This window comes from Octopus sinensis, linkage group LG10 (assembly GCF_006345805.1).
Source record: "Octopus sinensis linkage group LG10, ASM634580v1, whole genome shotgun sequence".
Lineage (NCBI taxonomy): Eukaryota > Metazoa > Mollusca > Cephalopoda > Octopoda > Octopodidae > Octopus > Octopus sinensis.
Window position 1 is genome coordinate 49,453,612 of NC_043006.1, and position 21,667 is coordinate 49,475,278.

A 21,667-nucleotide genomic window follows, 5' to 3' on the forward strand; every position below is an offset into this window, starting at 1 on the left:
GAGGGAAAGAGAAAGAAGAGAGAAAGAGAGAGAGAGAGAGGGAAAGAGGTGAAGGAAAGGACGAGAGAAACATTAAAGTGCCTAATGTCAAATAAGCCAGCATCGAATCAGCGACGCCAATGAGGCTGTGCCAAAACGTCTCATACACTTATACTTATCAGGATTGAAACAACATTATACCTGTAACTGCTTGGCTCGTTTGGATGTGTTTGAAGTTGAGTGATCAATACCATCAGAATGTAGATAAAGAAAATGAGATTGCCCTGTAGAACGATAAATAAAATATATATATATAATATTGATTTATTATCAATATATATAATATATAATATTGATATAATATATAATATATAATATTGATTTATTATCAATTTTTATTGAGCCAGTGGAGGCTCAATGAAAACAATAATATGTAAGGATTATAAAAAAGTTGCATGTACATGAGGAATAAAAGGGTCGAGAGGAAAATACTAAAAGCAGAATATTGCTGGTTAAAATCATATAAAAATAGATATCAAAAAAGATCTCCCATCAACGGTGTGGGAATCACTCACTTGGGACGGATCAAAATATCACAAGACATTACAAGACCTCGATTACTATTTACCCCTTTCTGCAACCTCCTGGCAGAATTTATCTACTGATTTTCTCATATCTTGAATCTTAAGTCACGTGAACTCACCTTTCATCAAATTTACTGGAGAGCAGCCTTTCTCTCTGATCTCACCTTTCGCTTCAAGTTATACATCTTTTTCATTTGCATTATCCCATTTTCAATAGGGCTCACTTTTTAGTGAGAGAAAGTGATATATATATATATATATATATATATATATATATAATATATATATATATATATATATATATATATATGTAGAGAGAGAGAGAGAGAGAAGGAGAGAGAGAGAGTCAAAAGGCATACAAAATAAGAACAGACATTTGTAATCTGCAAAAGGTAATAATTTAATTGGACTCACGATAAGGCAAAGAAGATTTGGTGTGTACAAGATCCACTCATAACGTCCAATATCATTTGACCAGCATCTGTAATGAAAATATCAAATCAAGAATGCAAATAAATTTTTGAAAGCATACAGAACGCTTTAAAAGTATTCATTGTGTATTTATTATTATATTCTTCACGAAGAAACATTTTATTTTTACTTTTACAGAAGCCAACTGCAATTATGGAATTCCAAGAGAACTAACAGAACAGTTTTCCTTTTTAAGCATATGTCAAAGACTCTCAGCCAATTAAAGTAGCGTATAATGATGATGATGATGATGATGATGATGATGATGATGATGATGATGATGATGATGATGTGATGATGATGATGATAATAATAATAATAATAATATAATAATAATAATATAATAATAATAATATCAAAGCTTGCTTACCAAAAACTACTAGGCTTGCTTATCAAAGCTTACCAAAAACTACCAGGCTAACGTTTTTCAAAACGGATCTGACCCTAAATGCAGATCCTGCGATACATTTGACTAAGCAATAACCCATCTCGTCTCTGGATGTCCTGTGCTGACACCAAACTAATACAAAATCGCCACGATGGGGGTAGGATAGTATTTACATCGGAAAATATGTAAATACTACAAAATCGACACTCCTGCTTACTGGTATAAACATCATCCCGAACCAGTCGTTGAAGGTAAAAATGTCACTATCCTCTGGGATTTTCCAGTCAACACTGACAAAACGATCCAGGCTAATCTACCAGACATAGTCATTAAAGACTAGGAAGGAAATGCTTCTAAACTAATATATCTGTAAAGGAATTTGACAAATTAAATAAATACAAGGACCTGGGAATTGAAATACAGATGCGGTATCTTAAAGCGAGAGCTGTTCCTGTTATTGTGGGTACCCTAGGTAAGATGAGAAAGTGATATCAAAAATATCTAGATAATATCTCAAGAAAATCATGTCTGAGAGAAAGCAAAAAGATTGTGCTGACAAATAATGTCCACATCCTTAGAACAACCCTATACATTTAAATGTCTGTGTTGTATTACATGAAGATATTTCGCAACTGCCCCAGCCACTTCCCCTCCTCAAGCTTTTAATCATACTGTAACATCTCTTACCCTTCATTCTCCCTAGGACGCTGGGTGTGGCCTCGGCAAGTGATTATAACAAACGTATATTAAAAGTGAATGATGATGATAATAATAATAATAATAATAATAATAATAATAATAATAATAATAATAATGTTGATCGGTGGAATAATCTTTTCTGCTCTAGGCACAAGGCCCGAAATTTTTGGGAGGGGGCCAATCGATTAGATCGATCCCAGTACGCAAGTGGTACTTAATTTATCGACTCTGAAAGGATGAAAGGCAAAGTCGATCTCGACTCAGAACGTAAAGCTAACGATTCTGCCAGCTCGCCACCTTTGATCGGTGGAATAATGATAAAAAGGTTGATCAGTGGAAATTGAACCAAGAAACGAAAAATGTGAATGAAATTCTGAAATACACCAGAACAAACTTCACAGAATCAAATAATTTGCTCAAGGCAGCAAGTATTGTTGTTGCAGAAAATGTAGGTGTTGATGTCAAGAAAAAGAAATATAATGGGAGTGACAAAAGAAAAGATCCATGGTGGAAAAGAAGAATTCAGACGGGGTTAGATATGCTCTCGAAGGACATTTTTGTGTTCGACCGAAAAGAGAAGGGGGAGCTTAAAAGCGAACAAAAATACAGGGCGCTGAACAGGAAGTATGATATTGAAGGAAAAGGCCTGAAAGTAGTAGTGGAAGAACTGAAACAGCGCCAGTTTGCAAAGAAAGGAAGATGGTAAGATACAACAAATGAATGAAGAGATACCAGCAGAATAGTTTATTCAGAGTAGATCAGAAGAGATTCTACAAAGAAGTAAATGGAGAGTGTACAGATGAAAAGTTGATACCAGATAACATTGAAAGTCAAAGGTTTTGAAGTGACATCTGGAGCAAAGACGAGCGCAAGAAGGATGCTGAATGGTTGCAAGAACTGAAACAAACAGTAGTCTGTCCAAAACAGGCAGAACTAGTCATTTCAGTTAGGGAAGTGAAGGAAATCAGCAAAAAAAAACAAAAAAAAAAAAAAAAAAAAACAAAACAAAAAACCCCCCCAAAACGACCAACTGGAAGGCGCCAGGACCAGATGGAGTTCAAGGCCACTGGATCAAAAGATTTGGTGAATGTCATGCATGAATAGCTGCACAACTCAACACCTTGTTAAATGCCGACCAAGTAACACCAGAGTGGTTGACAATGGGTAAGGCACTGCTGTGCTTGAAAAACACCAAAAAAGGCAATACGGTAGACAATTACAGGCCAATATCCTGCTTGGCACTTATGTGGAAATTATTGACTGGAGTAGTCGCAAAGTCAATGTACGGACACCCGGAAAAAAATGGAGTCCTGCCACATGAGTAGAAGGGTTGCAAGCATAAGTACAGAGGTACCAAGGATCAACTGCTGGAAGATAAAACTGTACTAGAGACTGCAAGAAGAGGAAAACTAACTTAGCCATGTCATGGATCGATTATCGTAAGGCGTACGATATGATCCCATATTCTTGGAATATGGAATGTATGAACCTATTTGGTATTGCATCGAATGTTAAGCAATTGCTTAGAAAAAGTATGGCGAAGTGGAGGACGGAACTGACAGCATATCGAAGAAGTTTAGGGACAATAGAAATCAGGAGAGGCATCTTCCAAGGGGACTGCCTGTTCCCACTGATATTTGTACTGTGCATGATACCACTAACACTGATTCTGAGGAAAGCAAAGGCTGGGTATGTATTCAAGAGCCGCCAACAAAAAGTCAACCACTTGTTATTCATGGATGACCTCAAACAGTTCCTTTATTGATACAGTGTATACTTTCAGTGCTGATATCAGAATGGAGTTCGGACTGAAAAAGTGTTGTGTGTTAGTCTTGAAGAGAGGTAAAATCAAATGTATGGACGGGCTAGCGATACAAGCACTGTACAAGCACTTGAGAATGAATGAAACTGAAAATAGGTGAATAAAGAAAAGAATGCATGGACAATTTCATAGGGATGTTGGAGATAAGACAGACAGAGAAAAAAGATGGCTTTGGATGACTAAAAGTGTTTTAAAACCGAAAGCGGCGGCTATAATCTGTGCTGCCAAGAGCAAGCTTAAGAACCAATTACATCAAATACAGAATAGACAACACATCAGAAAGTGATAAGTGCAGAATTTGTGGACAAAATGGTCAAACCGTATGGCATATTACCAGTCAATGTATGCCAGTAGCCCAGAAAGGATATAAAAGACGTCATGACAATATAGCAAGGATTGTTCATTGGTCACTTTACAACAAGTATGAACTTGACAGAGCAAAAAAAGTGGTACGAACATAAATCCGAAGGCATTATCAAAAATGATAATGCAAAGATCCTGTGGGATTTTATGATTCAGCGCGACCATGAGATAGAGAATAGGAAATCAGACATAGTGTTAGTTGAGAAAGAAAGCAAACGATGCTGGATCATAGATATGGCATGCCCAACTGACAACAAGGTATGCGATAAGGAAGAAAGAAAAGTCGATAGATATAACAGGTTAGCTTGGGAGGTTAAGTCGTTGTGGCCGCTGAAAAAGGGTGGTAGTATTACCAATAATTGTCGGAGCCCTAGGAACAGTGAGTAAAAATCTTGAGAAGTACATGGAATGAATAAGGGCTGCAACAAGGGTAGAGCACTTGCAGAAAACAACACTGCTTGAAACCGCTCGAATACTCCGGATGGTGCTTGAAAAATAAGGGGTATTACCTTAGTTTACTGGTAGTTAATAGCTGACACCGTAGTACATCTCCAGCGTTAGAAGATGTGAAAAGACAATAAAATAATACAGCGTTAAAAGCTGTACAAAGACAATAATAATAATAATAATAATAATAATAATAATAATAATAATAATAATAATAATAATAATAATAATAATAATAATAATGTACAACAAATTTCAGGATCAAGATAAAACATAGTTCTCATGATCATTTTATTATGAATTTAATTGTGCTAAATTCTAATTGTATAACAAAAACTTCCCATCACGTCACATTTTCTTGCAAATTACCCAGTTAATAAGTATGTAATTTATACCAATTTCCACGATATCATAAATTAAGCCTTAGGCCTAGTTTTATATGCAGTGGTGGCAAAATAATTTTGTCTTTCTTAACTAGTGGCTCATGATTTAAGTAGGGCTACTACTTTCAAATCCGCGCAAATTAGCCACTCATGCTCCTTGTAACTCATGCGGTCTAAAATAAAAGCGAGGTTCTTAAAACGACTGGACGGGTTATCGGAACTGAAGGAATGGTGTTCCCAATGTGCAACAGAACCGCTTTTATGCTGTAAAAGAATGCCTCTATGAATAACCTCCACTCATTTCGTTCATAGGTCAGCCCAAGGGCATTGATATCATTACAATCTGATATCTGATATCATTACAATAAGTCAAGTTGTTTTCCAAAATGAAGAATTGCTGCAGATCTGCAGAACGCTTTCTAAATACTGTAATTCGAGCATCTTTATCAATCACGTTCATTGTTACAGACGTGAGGCTAGGGCTTCACTCTGTTGCTTAGTAAATGTTAGATCACGAACTAGATCATTGAGTTCAGATTAGGTGATGAGGTGTAGTCTCTTATCAGATTTACCACGGATTTGGACCCATATAACTATAAAAATATTGAATGTACGTTTATAATTTCCATAGGTTAGGTTGGCAAATACTTTAGAAACAGCCCATTAAAATTATATCAAAATCCGTTTGTAACTTTTAGACTCGTTAGTTTCGGCCCAATCCTGTTTGCACTCAATTCCTATGGAACCATCGGTGTATTTAACGTAAGATGGTAATTTACGAGAAACTGGATGGGCCACAGAAAGAAACGAATATTATATTCTTGATCTACACACAAAATATCCCTAGAAAAGGTTATTCTCATTTCCGTTTTTTTTTCATTCTTATACCGTGTAATCTATGATAAATTGACATCTAAATGCCAAAACCATGACAAGGTAACATCCAAGCACCAAAGCTTATGTTTTGCGGGAAGAGACCCAGTGAGACCTCTGGCAACAGGCTGCTGTCCGCTCTCACGGAATCAACTAGAGTAAGTAAGGTCGAGAGCTTGAAATTGGCACAACGTGAATACGGAAAACACCATGACAATGTAGCAAGGACGATCCATTGGGAGCTCTGTGGAAATCACAGCCTACAAAGGGTAAAGACGTGGTATGAGAAAATTCCAGAAGGAGTCACCGAAAATGAGAATTGCAAAATTCTGTGGGATACAATGATCCAGTGCGATCCCCCGACCAGACATCGGAAACCAGAGATTGTTGTGGTGAATAAAAAAGGAAAAACATATATGATAATCTACATAGCATGCTCCCGTGATAACAGGATCAATGTGAAAGAAGAAGAAAAAATAAACAACTATGACGATTTGAAGTGGAAAATACGAAGGTCGTGGTCAATGAATAGATTAGACGTGATACCAATAGTAATTGGTGCACTGAAGTATCAGTAATCAACTACTGACATGGCTGAAAAAGATTGGTGCAAGTGTGAAGGTAGAAAACCTACAAAAATAAGTATTGCTTGGAACTGCAAGAATTCTTCGCAAGGTTCTTGAAGCATGACCAGTAAACAAGTGTCACCTTAGTCTGCTGGCTGTGGACAGCTGACACTGTCCATCATACCCAGCAAAATAAGCTGTGAATTTTCTTATAATAATAATAATAATTATGATGATGATGATGATGATGATGATGATGATGATGATGAGATGATGATGATGATGATGATAAAATTAATAATAATGATAATGATGATAATAATATAATAATAATAATAATAATAATAATAATAATAATAATAATAATAATAATAATAATAATAATAATAAAGACAAAGAGCGCGATTCAATTGTAAGATATTTTATTAGTTGAACAATATTTCAACAGTACGTCTGTCTTTGTCAAATTCAAAATAAGAAATGATAAAAATTTTTATCACTTCTTATTTTGAACTTGACAAAGACAGACGTACTGTTGAAATATCGTTCAACTAATAAAATATCTTACAATCGAATCCAGCGCATCGTCTTGACTGTTTACCTTTGTGAAGAGTTACGTCAATATTTTTTAAAATATAATAATAACAATAACAATAACAATGATAATAATAATAATAATAATAATAATAATAATAATAATAATAATAATGATGATGATGATGATGAGGATGATGATGATGACAACGACGATGACGACGACGACGACAATAATAATAATAATAATAATAATAATAATAATAATAATAATAACAACAACAATAATAATAATAATAACAACAACAACAACAACAACAATAATAATAATAATAATAATAATAATAAGAAGAGCACTCAGAGAGCGCAAACCCCAGCCAAGACAACACCAACGTCCTCTCAACGATTAGCCAGAGAGGATTTTTAAAATGGGAATATCTCTCTATATATAAACGGTAGTTTGTGTGTGTTTCTGTGTGTCTGTTTGGTTGTACCCTCACCATGACCACGGCTTTCAACCGATTCTGATGAAACTTGACACACACATAGCCCAATGTTATAATTCAAAACTAACGCAGCGAAAATTTTGAAAAGTTCCCCCAGTTCTGGAAAAAATCGATAAATTCGACATGGGGTCGAGAATCAGAAACACAAACCACAGACTGTCTAGGGGACGCAACTCGACCTTTTTAACTCTCAAAAAAATTTACCATCATTTTTTTCCCATTTTTTTGCTATTTTTTGGCTATATCTCTCTAAAAATGCTTTATAGTTATTTCCCTTACAAACCCGAACAACGCCGGGCGATACTGCTAGTCTGAAATAAACTCGAATGCTCTCAGAAACGAGAATATTAAAAATGAATCCAACCGCTCTCAAAAATTAAGTAAAAAAACTGGAAAACTAATCCAGAATCGTTGTCCGGTACCGGGTCGATCACAAAATGTAATCAGTTCGCACTAGTCACTGATTATATATGACCGGCTTCTTTCAGTTTCCGTCTACCAAATCCACTCACAAGGCTTTGGTCGGCCCGAGGCTATAGTAGAATACACTTTCCCAAGGTGCCACGCAGTGAGACTGAACCCGGAACCATGTGGTTGGTAAGCAAGCTACTTACCACACAGCCACTCCTACGCCTATATATATATATATATATATATATATATATATATATATATATATATAATTCAAATATATATATATATCTATATATATATATATATATATATATGAGGAGGAAGAAAATATTATGCTACATTTGAAGATGTAAAAGAAAAGGTGAAACTAAGAAAATGAAACAAGACTTGAAAGAAAATCTTTTAGAAATAGTAGAAATGTGTTATTTTCCATTAGCTATGTAATGGATATGAAGATCTGTTGAGAGGAATATATAGATTAGAAATAGTTTATATAGAGGAGTATATAGATTAGAAAGTAGTATATAGCGTATAGGTTAATTGGAGAAGATAAATGACATTGGAAGGTAGTATATAGATTATGAGAACGGTCGAATGAAAGGAAGAAAAAAGAGCAAGAAGTGAAATATAAAAGAACTGAAAAATAAGTGAAAAGGAGAAGAAATGTGTATACATATGTATATGTCTACGCTTGTATGTGAATTTGTATGACCTTCGTTTTTGCCATCGAAAAATTTCATATTGGAACACTTCAAAACCACGTTTCTGTTTGAGTACCAGCACAGAAATTGTTAGCAATTATATTCTCAGATACATACTTAGGTCATCTTGACTTTACACACCTGAGTCTTCTTCATTGCTAATATCTCTATCAGCAACACATCAACAAGCTATATAATTTACAGAATTCAATCTTAAAAGATAATAATTAATTCTACCATCACCGCGTGGGAAGTGCTACAGCATATTTCAAAGCGTTTTCAAAGGAGAAACCACCGGTATGACATGAGGAATGTTAGATAAAGAAAAGACATTTAGGAATGGGTCAAAGTTTTGCAGCTACTGTCTTACAGAGAAATTCCACATCATTTGATACCCTATCAACTTTAAACTAAACAGAGAGCTAATTCTTATCGATTTTGAAAGAGCACTCCCCTAATGCATAATGGATGTAACAAACATTACACAACTAACACTATATCACTGCTAATAGTCTTTTGTTTCCAACCTGCCGACATGTACAGTCGATTGAACAGAAGAGTGGTTTTGGAGAGTGATCAAAATTTATTGCACACAAAAACACACACACACACATACGCGCGCACACGCACGCACACGCACGCACACGCACACGCACGCACACGCACAAGCACACATATAGTTAGAGGTAGGAGAACGGGTAGACATACACAACGTAGATAAAATTAGCTTAAATGAATATATCTTACAGTTTGTTGAACATTGTTCCGCGAATTGTGGCATAAATTAACGCTGGTAGCAACGGGAAAACTGAAGAAAAAGAGTACAAATCATTTATACAAAATTAGGTTTTTGTAAGCATTTAACGCAGTGGCTGTTAAAGGAAAAAGTTGAGAAAAATCATGTGATGAAAAAGAAAGAAACATTGACACTATTCAACGATCAAGATAAATCATATTTCTAGCATATACGACTGACAACACACAACATTTTTCTGATCTCACCAGATAAATATTGGTTACACCTGTTAAAAAGTAATATTGAAAGAATATTTTAAGTAAATGTGCAATAACAGTACACTGGTTGGCGTAGCAGATAAAAAAAAAACGTGTTCCGAACTAAATGCAGAGAGCATAAGGAATTATGAAGAATCTTAAAAAAACAAAAAACAAAAAGAAACAAAATAAATTAACCAGGACTTCAAAATAAAATATTTGAAAGAAAAAGGCTTCCTGTATACATACATACATACATACATACATACATACATACATGCATACATACATGCATATATATATATATATATATATATATATATATATATATATATATATATAATATAAAATCCGTTCTGTCTGTGTGTGTGTGTGTCTTCTAGGATCTCGGGCATCCTCCATCCGATTACGCTCAAATTTGATATGTAGATACTAACGGTATCAGGGCGTGTATAAGTCTTGAAAAAGTTACAAAAATCGATTCCAGGTGAGAATGTGATCGATAAAGCCGTGGAACGTGCATTTGTACGCGCAAGTACATTTGCTGTTGCGATCGATACTACGCGTACGCGAGAAAAATGCACGTGCAGTTTGCACAAAAAAGCCACCTGGCTTGAAATAATGCCACAAAATGCAGTATATTTAAGAACCCCCCCCAAATTTGGTTTAAATGTTTGACAACTCAGCACCGTCCTTTGTACGGTGGGGGGGGGGCGTTTTTCTCGTTCATATATAAAATCAAAATAAGCAAGAAATTTTATCCTTTTGTTATAATATCATTCTTAATAATCTTCTTGACAACCCTAAATTTTAACTTTATACAATATGGCAATATTGTTTGAAATGGCTTTTAAAAATTACTTGATTTATCCCTTTCTTAACGTGTTCTACCCTCCTGATCTTAGTATTTAAAAGGGCCTTTATATAAGTAGCCCTTCTAATTAAGTACCTCTAAGAAACTATAACTATCATGTATGGAGTAACACTAATAACTTCTAAAATCTATAATATACCTCTTAGTTTTATAATTAGTATATAATTAGAATGTCCTATAACATCAATATTCCTTTAGCTAATATTCCTTTAGGTATCAGTTCTTATTAATGCTAGCTAAATAAGTAAATAAATAATTTTTAGTTTAAGATACTTAAATCATTATATATTTTCTATAAGTCTTCTCTATTGATGTTAATAAGGTATATATACTTTATCATGTTTTTAGTGATTAAGCTATTTTATTCCTTTTCTATGGTGTTCTGCCCTACTTGATTATTTTATTATTTTATTATTTTATAATAGCCTTTATTTATTTATAAAATAAATCTAATTTTTGTACCCCTATAAATTCATACTTAGCTTATATAAAACAATACTGGTATAATCACTGCTTAAAATAAACTGCTTAAATTAACATACAGTTAGATTATAAATACAGTTAGCATGCTCTTTTACCTCAGTACTCCTTTATTAAATACCAGTAAATACCAATTGATCAATCTTCACAGATACCATCTAATAAGTTAGTATTTAAGTATATAATATGTATAAATATTAAACTATTTCTAGATAATTACTCAAAAGTATTCAAAAAACTTTTTATCCCTTTGTTATAATATTCTTCTTAATAATTTTCTGAATGACCCTAAATTTTAACTTTAGAAAATATGACAATATTGTTTATGAGCAAGGCATTTCATTTCACGTTGCTCCAGTTCACTCAGCTGGCAAAAATGAGTTGTACATGTATTTCAAAAAAGGGCCAGCCTTGTCACATTCTGTGTCACTCTGAATTTCCTTGAGAATTACGAGCAGGATGTTCCGTTGATCGGATCAACTGGAACCCCCGTCGTCGTAATCGGCGGAATGCCAGTTATATAAGTATGTATGTATGTATGTATGTATGTATGTATGTATGTATGTATGTATGTATGTATGTATGTATGTATGCATGTATGCATGAATGTATGTATGTATTTATGTATGTGTGCATGTATGTATGTATGTATGTATGTATGTATGTATGTACGTACGTATGTGTGAAGGCGCTTGGCTTAGTAACTAGGACAACTTGTAACTACATAAACACCTACAATTAGCGAAAGCATGGGAGATGTAACTAAGCTATGCATGCTAACAGGCGATAGCTGCCAGAACAATACGTATACACGCAACAGATTGACTACTATAGCAATGCTATCTTGTGTATGGAAAACAGCTTTTCATATAACCACACTTCAGAGTAGAGAAGTCGGCTCAAAATGCCATATCCGCGAGATTTCATGAAGAAGGGGTCCTAATCTCAAAAATTACAAACTATCGACATGGATTTTTTTCTTATAACTTGCATTATTTTGGCTTTAAAAAGAATTAAACGCACACACACACACACACACACACACACACCACACACACACACACACACACACACACACACACACACACCTATCAACTGGGAGTGTGGGCTAGTGGCTAAGGTGTTGCATTCACGATCGTTAGATCACGGGTTCAATTGTCGGATTGGGTGGCCCGTTGAATTTTTGAGCAAAGCATTTCATTTCACGTTGCTCCAGTTTACTCAGCTGCAAATAGTCTTCCGATCAGTGGGGAATGTTGGCCTGTTCACCTAACCAGCAGGGTGGCATCATTTGAAAGCTAGAACAATGCGAAGCGCATTGTGAACAGCGATGTATAATAACATCCGATATATATATATATATATATATATATATATATATATGTGTGTGTGTGTGTGTGTGTGTGTGTGTGAGAGAGAGAATGGAGTAAGTGGAGCAAGAACACTCGCTGAAGAGGTTACAGATGTCTGACGAAAGATTTCCGGACAATAGGCAAAAGTTAAAATATTAAAATAAGAACAGTAATAAACGAGTGAAGAAAAAATATAAAGTGCATTTGAATATTAGGCAAAAAAGACCATCCCGTGTATTTGTATTTGTGTACCATTTCTCGGTTTTTTCCGCCCTTGTTTTTGTATACATTCGCTACTCTCTTCCAAGGAATCTAGTGCTCTTAACTTAGTTTTTCCTTGGGGCTGGCCAGATTAGAGTAATCACGAGTATAACCAGCCGAAATTGCAAAGATAATCTGAAACTCGACTGAGGAGAAAAAACTTCGAATGACCCATCCGTGTTTTTTCTTGTCCCTTTTTGTATCGTCTGGACGTTTTGCGTTCTTGTCCCATTTTTTGTATTCCTATATATATATATATATATATATATATATATATATATATATATATATATATATTATATATATATATATATATAATATATATATATATATATATATATATATATATATATATACTAGCAGTATCGCCCGGCGTTGCTCGGGTTTGTTTCGACCCGCTGGAATTGGAATTTTTGAAAAGTGAAAATTTTGAATTATGTAGCTTGTTATTCTCTTCAAGTGAACATTTTTCTGGTTGAAATACACCGAAAAGTGGCGACACAGCAGTGAAAAAATCGTAAAAAATAGGGATTTTCATAGAAAAAAGCACCTTTTTGATGTAAATAATTTTTGGTGTTAACATGGTCCGATTTGAAATTTATCTTCTACGGAAGGAAGAGCAACCCTTCTTCTATCATACTCTCAATTTTGGTCAACTTGCGCCGCAGGGTCTCGGAGGAGATAGTGTTAGTTGAAGGCTACCAAACCTGGTGCACACAGACAACTTGAGCTTTATATATAGAGAGATAACACACACACATTAATACATATACATACACACATACACACATGTATGTATGGATGGATGTATGTATGTATATATGTACATCTGTCCACTTCTTGCCATATTTTTATCCTTCACTTCCTACACACACACACACACACACACACACACACACACACACACACACACACACACACACACACACACACACAAACACACTCACACACTCACACACTCACACACACGCACGCACCTTCTTAGCTTACAATATTCTTTCAACAATTGACAACTGAAGTACGCTCGCAAATTAATACTACGAAAACTTAGCGACAGAAAGTAAATTACAAACCAATTTACCTTTTCTGTTGAGTTATCATTCTAATTCGACCGTCTGATTTCCTTAAATCCGTCTCTTTTCTTCAACTGAACTTAGTTCCTATCGTTTCTTAAAGTCCTTTGTGAAATCTAGGAGAATTTTTTTTGTGTTATTTCTCGAGAAAGTTTTGTTTCCTCGACACTAAAAACTAACGAGAAGTAGACAACAGTCCCAGTACAATTGGTGTAATAGTGTAACTCATAATGTGAGCGGCTAGCATCTACTCACCATATGTCAGTGAATTGTTGCTGTGTGTTTGCAAATGTGTTCGAATGAGAAAGTGAATTGTGTTTGGCGCCTTTTTTACTAATAACAAATACACACGTGTGTGTGTGTGTTTGAGTGTTTGTATGTAGTTGTTTGAAACGTTTGTGTTTGTCACTGTCATATATGTATATGTTTGCGTGTCTATGTGTGTAAAGAGAAAGTAGGAGAAAGTGTGGTAATAGGCGGAGTAAAGCCTTTGAAGTGAGAGAGGGAAATCGTAAAATATTGAGTTTTCTCGAATTTTTGCTTAATTGGGGGTCAAATTGAAAGAAATTTATATGCCATGACCGAATAGAATGTACTTTGAAAAATCATAGGTAAATTCCAATTGAAGAAATTGTGTGAGGAGTAAATCGTTATGTATTTATTTGTTTCTGTTTGCTCTGTATTTTTTTGGTTTAAGGTACACTTGCAAAGAGAAAGTAGGAGAAAGTGTGGTAATAGCAGGAGTGAAGCAGTTAAAATTAGAGAGGCAAATCGTAAAATATTTACTTTTCTCGAATTTTTGCTCAATTGGGGGTCAAATTGAAAAAAACTTTATATGCCATGACCTAATCGAATCTACTTCGAAAAATCATAGGTAAATTCCAATTGAAGAATTTCTATATTGTAGAATTGTATTAAAAACGAACATGGTAACAGGCAGAGAAAATCTGCCTTTTATCATAAGAGATATATACACACATATAAATGATTTTGTTCAACATATTCTCCTCTCAGATTCATATACTTATTGTAGGTCCTTCAGTGTTTGTAAGCCCTGCAAAAGAACTTAGAAGGCCTGGCGTCCAACCAGGTCTTTCGCAACACCTTTAAAGTCAGAAACTTTTCAGTACTCCTTTGTATATATAGATATATAAATTCACACACACACAAATGCACTTTTCATTCTATTTTGTGATTGGCAAACATATCTAGAAGAAAACGGCCTTATATGAAGGATCGATAACATTGTATACGCATCAGTGCAATAACAAGAATTTTTAAAAAACTATTACTGAGTTTATTTTTACTTTATATTTATATATATTTTCTATTTCATTTAATTATCATTTCTAATCTTTCACTAAACCTTTTATGTTGTTTTACGTATTCTCAATAATAATGCTCTGTTAAAGATTTTTCAATGTTGAACTATTTATAAATGTTCTGAATTTTCAGTAACCTCTCATTAAAAAAATATATCTTACTTTAGTATTTATATTCAATTGTTTATTTTAAATTCTTATTTAATTTTAAACTATATATTTTTTCTATTAAAAAAAATTTTTTTTATATTTTTATGTTTTTGTGGCTTCTTTAACTTTGAGTCATAAATAAATGTTGATTTCCGATGTTTATTCTATTTTGGACCCCAGATGGGATACAATAATTATTGAAGAAATATTAGCTTTAAGGCGATACATTTTTAATAAAAGGACAGTCATACATACATACATACATACATACATACATACATACATACATACATACAAACATACACACATACATACATAAGCAGATATATATATTCATACATACATACTTACCCATATACATACGTACATATACCTACATACGCAAACACAAACACACAAATACATATACATACATACTTATACATATATACATACATACATAGCCATAAACATACGTACATATGTGTAAATACACAAACACATACATACATACATATATAAATACATATACACACATGTATATGTATGTATACAAAAAATAATTTATGTTGGGATATGCATAAATATTTACTCTCACTCACATGTATATAAACTCACACAAGTTTATCTCTATAAATATACATACGTATATATACGTGTGTGTGTGTATGTGTGTGTGTATGTGTGTGTGTGTGTGTATGTGTGTGTGTGCGCGCGCGCCGTTCTACACACACGCATATATATATCACTGTCACTGTATCGACCAGACTAGTGAATGTATATATATCACTGTCACTGTATCGACCAGACTAGTGAATACACCGCTGGCCACAATGCGCTTCTTCGCAATGGTGAAGCCTTCTAACGAAACCATCCCGCTGACGAGGTGGATAGGCTTGTTTCCCTTTGAATGGAATACCAGTCCGTCGCAGGGTTATTCATTTACGGCTGAGTGAACTGGAGTAGCGGAAAATGAGGTGTTTTGCTTAAGTATACAACACAGCGCCGGTGTGGGAGTCGAAAGCAGGACTTTGTGATCGTTTGTGCAACAACCTAACCACTAGATCATGTGTCATCGCAATGACAATTAAGACATACATATGCATTTGCATATATTTATATCAATATTTATATGTGTGTGGACAATGTAAAAAAATAAAGGTGAGGATGATTACAGCTGAAACACCTTTGGCAACAGATCTACTTGATCACGACTGACATGGGGCTGAACAAACATCACCACCACTACCACCATCATCACCGTCGCCGCCACCACCAATACCACCACCACCGCCACCACCACCACTACTACTACTACTGAGGAAGGCGATGTTGTAATGCAGTCTCTACGCCGTTTTTGGAACAGCTCGGAAAAGCAGGCAAATATCCCTGAAACTACATCTCATCCATTCCACCACAAAGTACCCAATGGTTAATGTGTAATCCGGCATAGCCTGTCTGAATAAAAGATGGGTCGGTCATATCCTCAATGCCTTTGGACGTCGGCCTAGTAGATAAGGAATGGCAGTGGTCAAACAATAGCAAAAACAACACATGTAGAGGCGCAATGACCCAGCGGTTAGGGCAGCGGACTCGCGGTCGTAAGAACGCGGTTTCGATTCCCAGACCGGGCATTGTGAGTGTTTATTGAGCAAAAACACCTAAGCTCCACGAGGATCCGGCGGCGGTGTGAACCCCGCTGTACTCTTTCACCACAACTTTCTTCCTACTTCTGCCACAAAGTAGAGGAACCATGGTGTAACCCACTATGGTGTGGTAAACTTTCAGACCCTAGTCTAGATTGCGAATACTCTGTACCCCAGGATGGTACAGTTCTCTACTCGTTAAAAGCCACCGTTTACGGAATGAGGATAACAACGTAGCTTTCGCGCCCGTGCAGCCGCCAGTCTATCGCGTGTGGTGGGCGGATCTTCAAGTTGTCACACGCATTCTTAGTGGCTTAGAGTAGGTTCGAATTAGAGACTATTCTTTGTGGCTAATGGCGTGAGTCCTGATTGAAAGAAGAAGAAGAACAACTCATAAAAAAAAATCAAAACAACCTCTTTTCATATTACTGGACTTCCGTCAGTTCCGACAACGAGGGCTCCAGTTGATCAACGGAACATCCTGCTGGTGAAATTAATGTGCAAGTGGCTGAGCTTTCCACAGACATGCATACCCTTAGCATAGTTCTCAGGGAGATTCAGAGTGACATAGACTGTGACGAGGCAGGTCCTTTGAATTACAAGTAATACTCATTTTTACCATTATTTCACAGACTGGAGTAACGTAAAATAATGTCTGTTGCTTAAGGATACAACGTGAAGCCGGGAATTGAACTCACGATCATGAGCCGAATACTCCTAAACAATAAGCCACGCGCATTCACTCATCTCATATTCATTTCTTTATTGCCCACAGGAGGCTAAACACAAAGCGGACAAACAAGGGCAGATAAAGGGATTAAGTCGATTACATCGACCCCAGTGCGTAACTGGTACTTATTTAATCGACTCCAAAAGGATGAAAGACAAAGTCGACCTCGGCGGAATTTAAACTCAGAACGTAACGGCAGACGAAATACCTATTTCTATTTCTTTACTACCCACAAGGGGCTAAACATAGAAAGGACAAACAAGGACAGACAAACGGATTAAGTCGATTATATCGACCACAGTGCGTAACTGGTACTTATTTAATCGACCGCGAAAGGATGAAAGGCAAAGTCGACCTCGGCGGAATTTGAACTCGGTACGTAACGGCAGACGAAATACTGCTAGGCAGTTCGCCCGGCGTGCTAACTTCTGCCAGCTTGCTGCCCTTTCACTCATCTCATATTACTAGCAACATAACAAAAGTTCAACACTTACCCCATACGAACAAGTAGTATCCTATTAAACGTTTTGGTTGTTTAAAAGTAGCAGTAAGTAGACGGTAGAGGTAAAATCCTTCGATGAACATGCAGCTGAAGTTGGTGTTACGGCAGTATCGTGTTATGAAGTACAGGAACCGGCAGCCAACCTGAGGAAAAATAGGAAAGAAAAATTATTCTGTTCAGGACAAAGAAGATTTACAAATTGATGATTATGAGAAAGTTAAAAATGACCAGAAAGTTCATTATTTACATTATTTACATTCGACGGGTATTTATCCTCATCTTGTCTGTTGTTAATACAACGTTTCGGCTGAAATACCCTCCGACCTTCATCAGGTGTCTTGGGGAAATTTCGAAACTGGGTTTTTTCGATGATATTATTATTATTATTAGTGTTCAGATCACTGCTTGGAATCGAACTCGGAATCTTGGGGTTAGTATCCCGCGCTCTTAACCACTACGTCATATGCCTGTGGGCAATTATGGAATGAATTTTAGGGCTTATAAGTCTAATATTTTTCTATCCTTCATTAATACCGGTTACCATATGCTGCTCATATCTACACTCGGTCTGCTTAGGAGGTTGTTGTGTCCTAGCAAGTTTTTGTTGTTATTTCTGAAAATATAGGGTTTGTTACCGACGCAAAATGTAGCCAAATTAGAAGTGTTATGAAGTCGTTCGATAAAATTCTTTTCAGATATCGATCGGTTTTCTACGCTTGAAGAATAAGTCCGGCATGGGTTATCGTTATCTTTCAACGTTTTAGTGTCGTTAGTAAAGAATCAGTCCAAGACGTTGGATTGACGGAATCGTTTGAGTGTCGGATAAAATCCCTCGCACAATGATGATGACTGCAGTAATAATGCTGGTGAGGGCGAATGATGATGGCTTTAGTCAAAATTGTGGTACTGGCCTAGGAGGAGTGTTAGGCCATAAACCGATAACATAAATACAAGTGTTCTTGAATACACATGGACAAACATTCATCTTTACTGGCACAGACAAGACAAATTTATTAGCACACTTATAGGGTTCATACATGCACTCACTCACTCACTAGGGTTCATACATGCACTCATTCACGCACACTTGCACAAGTACAAATGTACATACGGAGTAGACGATATCTCAAAGAACAAACAAATATATAAAGGCAAGCATAATATGTCACAGGTTACGTCATACTGACGGTTTATAAAAAGAACGAAATAGTGTTATACACGAATTATAACAAATAGAAATTTTAAGAACATCTTGTAAGTAAATAAAAAAATAAATGATATGAATCCTGTATGTTTTTTTCCTTATTCCTTATTTTCCATTTCAAATTTCTAACCCTGCCTCATAGTATGACAAAACGATTATCTCCCTTGTGTAGAATAAAATCATAATCAAGGAAAGTATATAAAGAAACGTTAAAAAAGTAGAATGGATAAAAATAGCTAAATAAGGCATGGAAAGTAGAAATATCTTGGCAGAGCACACCCACATTCACACACAACATATAGGCTACTGTTTTTACGTTCATATACACCTCATCCTGCTTTCTTTCAACTTCAAAGTTGTATATTAAAAGTTTCTTGACCTTCCTTGTGGTGATGTTTTAGTCATAAGGGATCGACATGCTAATTCAAGTTATAGATCTTTAATATTGGTATCTCTTGCGTTTTTATTTTCAGAAATCACTATATTTTCTTCACCAGCAATCATTCATCTCTTAATTTGCATTTGTTTACAGTTCATTGAATTCAGTTGTCACAAGTTCACGAGTACTGGCAAGGTGTTTTAACTAGAAATTGGAAACTTTGTCAAGTCAGAGAGCTCTCTGGCTGAATACAGCTTTTATTGTATCACTGATACTCTTGATTGTTATCTGGAGCCATGCTTGCTGTGTGATTGTATTTTTCTGATCCTGTTTCTTTCCGACTAACTATAATTCTTGCTGTGTTCCTTATCTCTGCCAAATGCTTTTGTTTCATATTATGCATTGCTTGAACTTCCGTTCATATTCGTGTGCAATCCAGTGTTATGCATTCGGTAATTTTCCTTTAAATGTTTGAGGTTTTGATTCAATTAGATTTTTCTGAATAAAAATGCTTACGCTTTTCGAACACAATTTTGCTGATATTCAATGAAACTTTTCTTTTACTTCTTGGATGTCATTTTTTTTTATCGATTTTATTTTATATTTGTTTTCCTTCACTTTTCATATCAGACGTCTTCCTTGCGATTTCGCTAGGAATGGATAAGTTTTTTCTAAAGAAGATTGTGGGGAACACACACATGGTTTATTTTCTTCTTTCTTTTTTCTTAGGTTTGGCTGAGGAGGATTTCATTTTATACTACAATGGTTTCTGCATGTTGATATTCAGGTTCTATTGCGAGAAAATTTCTTACAGTGGGTTGTCAAGAGAAGAGACGAATGAGTCAGTGGCGCCTGAATAGTTACCAACTATGAAATTAGCTAGTTCTGAGGAACAGAGGGCATTATAATCGCGATAGAAAAGGGAGAGAGAAGAAACAGATGCCGGCGAGTCTGGGGCTGCAGTGAGTCCGGGAGTGATTTCATGTAAATTAATCATGAGGTTTACTCATAGCCTAATCCATAGTTAAAGAAATACCTAATGAGTTTCTTTTCTAAAAACAATAATTAAGAACATTTTGGAAACATGAATAAAAGTGATCAGCCGATTTCTTCAAAAGCAAGGTGATACACTATTCTTATACATCATCTATTACGTCCCTCGCAATTCAGTTCATTAATTAAAGAACTCAGCTTCACTCTAACAAAATTCGCCGTCTGTCGTCATCCATACATTACAATAACTAACACAGATTATGTCGATGATATCGCTCTTTTCGTAGGCATCATCTAAAAAGTCATTACGCTTTATATAACATTGAAAAGCAGCAGAATTAGTTGTCTTTATGTCAATACCTCAGAGGTTGAATACATCTGCTATAACGTAGAACAATCAAACAAAACCATAGTCGGTCGTCAAGTAAAAGAGAAGTGTATTAAACCAAAACTGGATTTATAAATACTTAAGATGAGTGAAATAAGCAGTGTAAAAATCTTGAAAACAGAAAAGAAAGAAAAGTTTGAGAAGTAATTTTACAAGGATATTAGATTAATATTTATAATAGCGCCTAATACAAAATATAAAATTATAGGAATCGATATTGTAGTATGATTACATGTTTAACTGAACTCAACTTGTAATAGACTGAAAATGGAAATAATGACTGTATTTAGAATACGCTACACAGAATATGACATAAAAAAACTTTAAAACGTAAAGAAGCATGAAGACCACGTAGGTAACTAGAAAAGCTATTATAAAATATCCACTATAGTTCTCCACACATATCTAGTAAAGAACAATAGAAAAGTAATAGAAATATAAAAACGACACGAAAAAAACCCTGTTTTCTGTTTCTAAGGATACTGATAAATGCAAAATGCAGGGTGAAATGATATTTAGTTGTGAAGAGAAAAAGAAACAGAATAAATTATATAAAAATTTTAAAACTAAACAAAAAATGGGGTTTCATAATGCCATTTATATATCCAATG

At 35.1% G+C, this 21,667-nt stretch overlaps 1 protein-coding gene across 1 annotated transcript in view; it reads right to left on the reverse strand.

Moving 5' to 3' along the window:
- The window catches only part of LOC115216202 (calcitonin gene-related peptide type 1 receptor), a 36,804-nt gene that overhangs the window by 7,447 nt on the left and 7,690 nt on the right, over nucleotides 1–21,667 (reverse strand). Inside the window, exons 2-5 of the mRNA XM_029785401.2 lie at nucleotides 18,085–18,235; nucleotides 9,478–9,538; nucleotides 978–1,044; nucleotides 181–263 (exon numbers count right to left, since the gene is read on the reverse strand). Coding sequence (XP_029641261.2) covers nucleotides 181–263; nucleotides 978–1,044; nucleotides 9,478–9,538; nucleotides 18,085–18,175 — 302 coding nt within the window. The 5' untranslated portion in view covers nucleotides 18,176–18,235. The remainder of the gene's footprint in view (nucleotides 1–180; nucleotides 264–977; nucleotides 1,045–9,477; nucleotides 9,539–18,084; nucleotides 18,236–21,667) is intronic.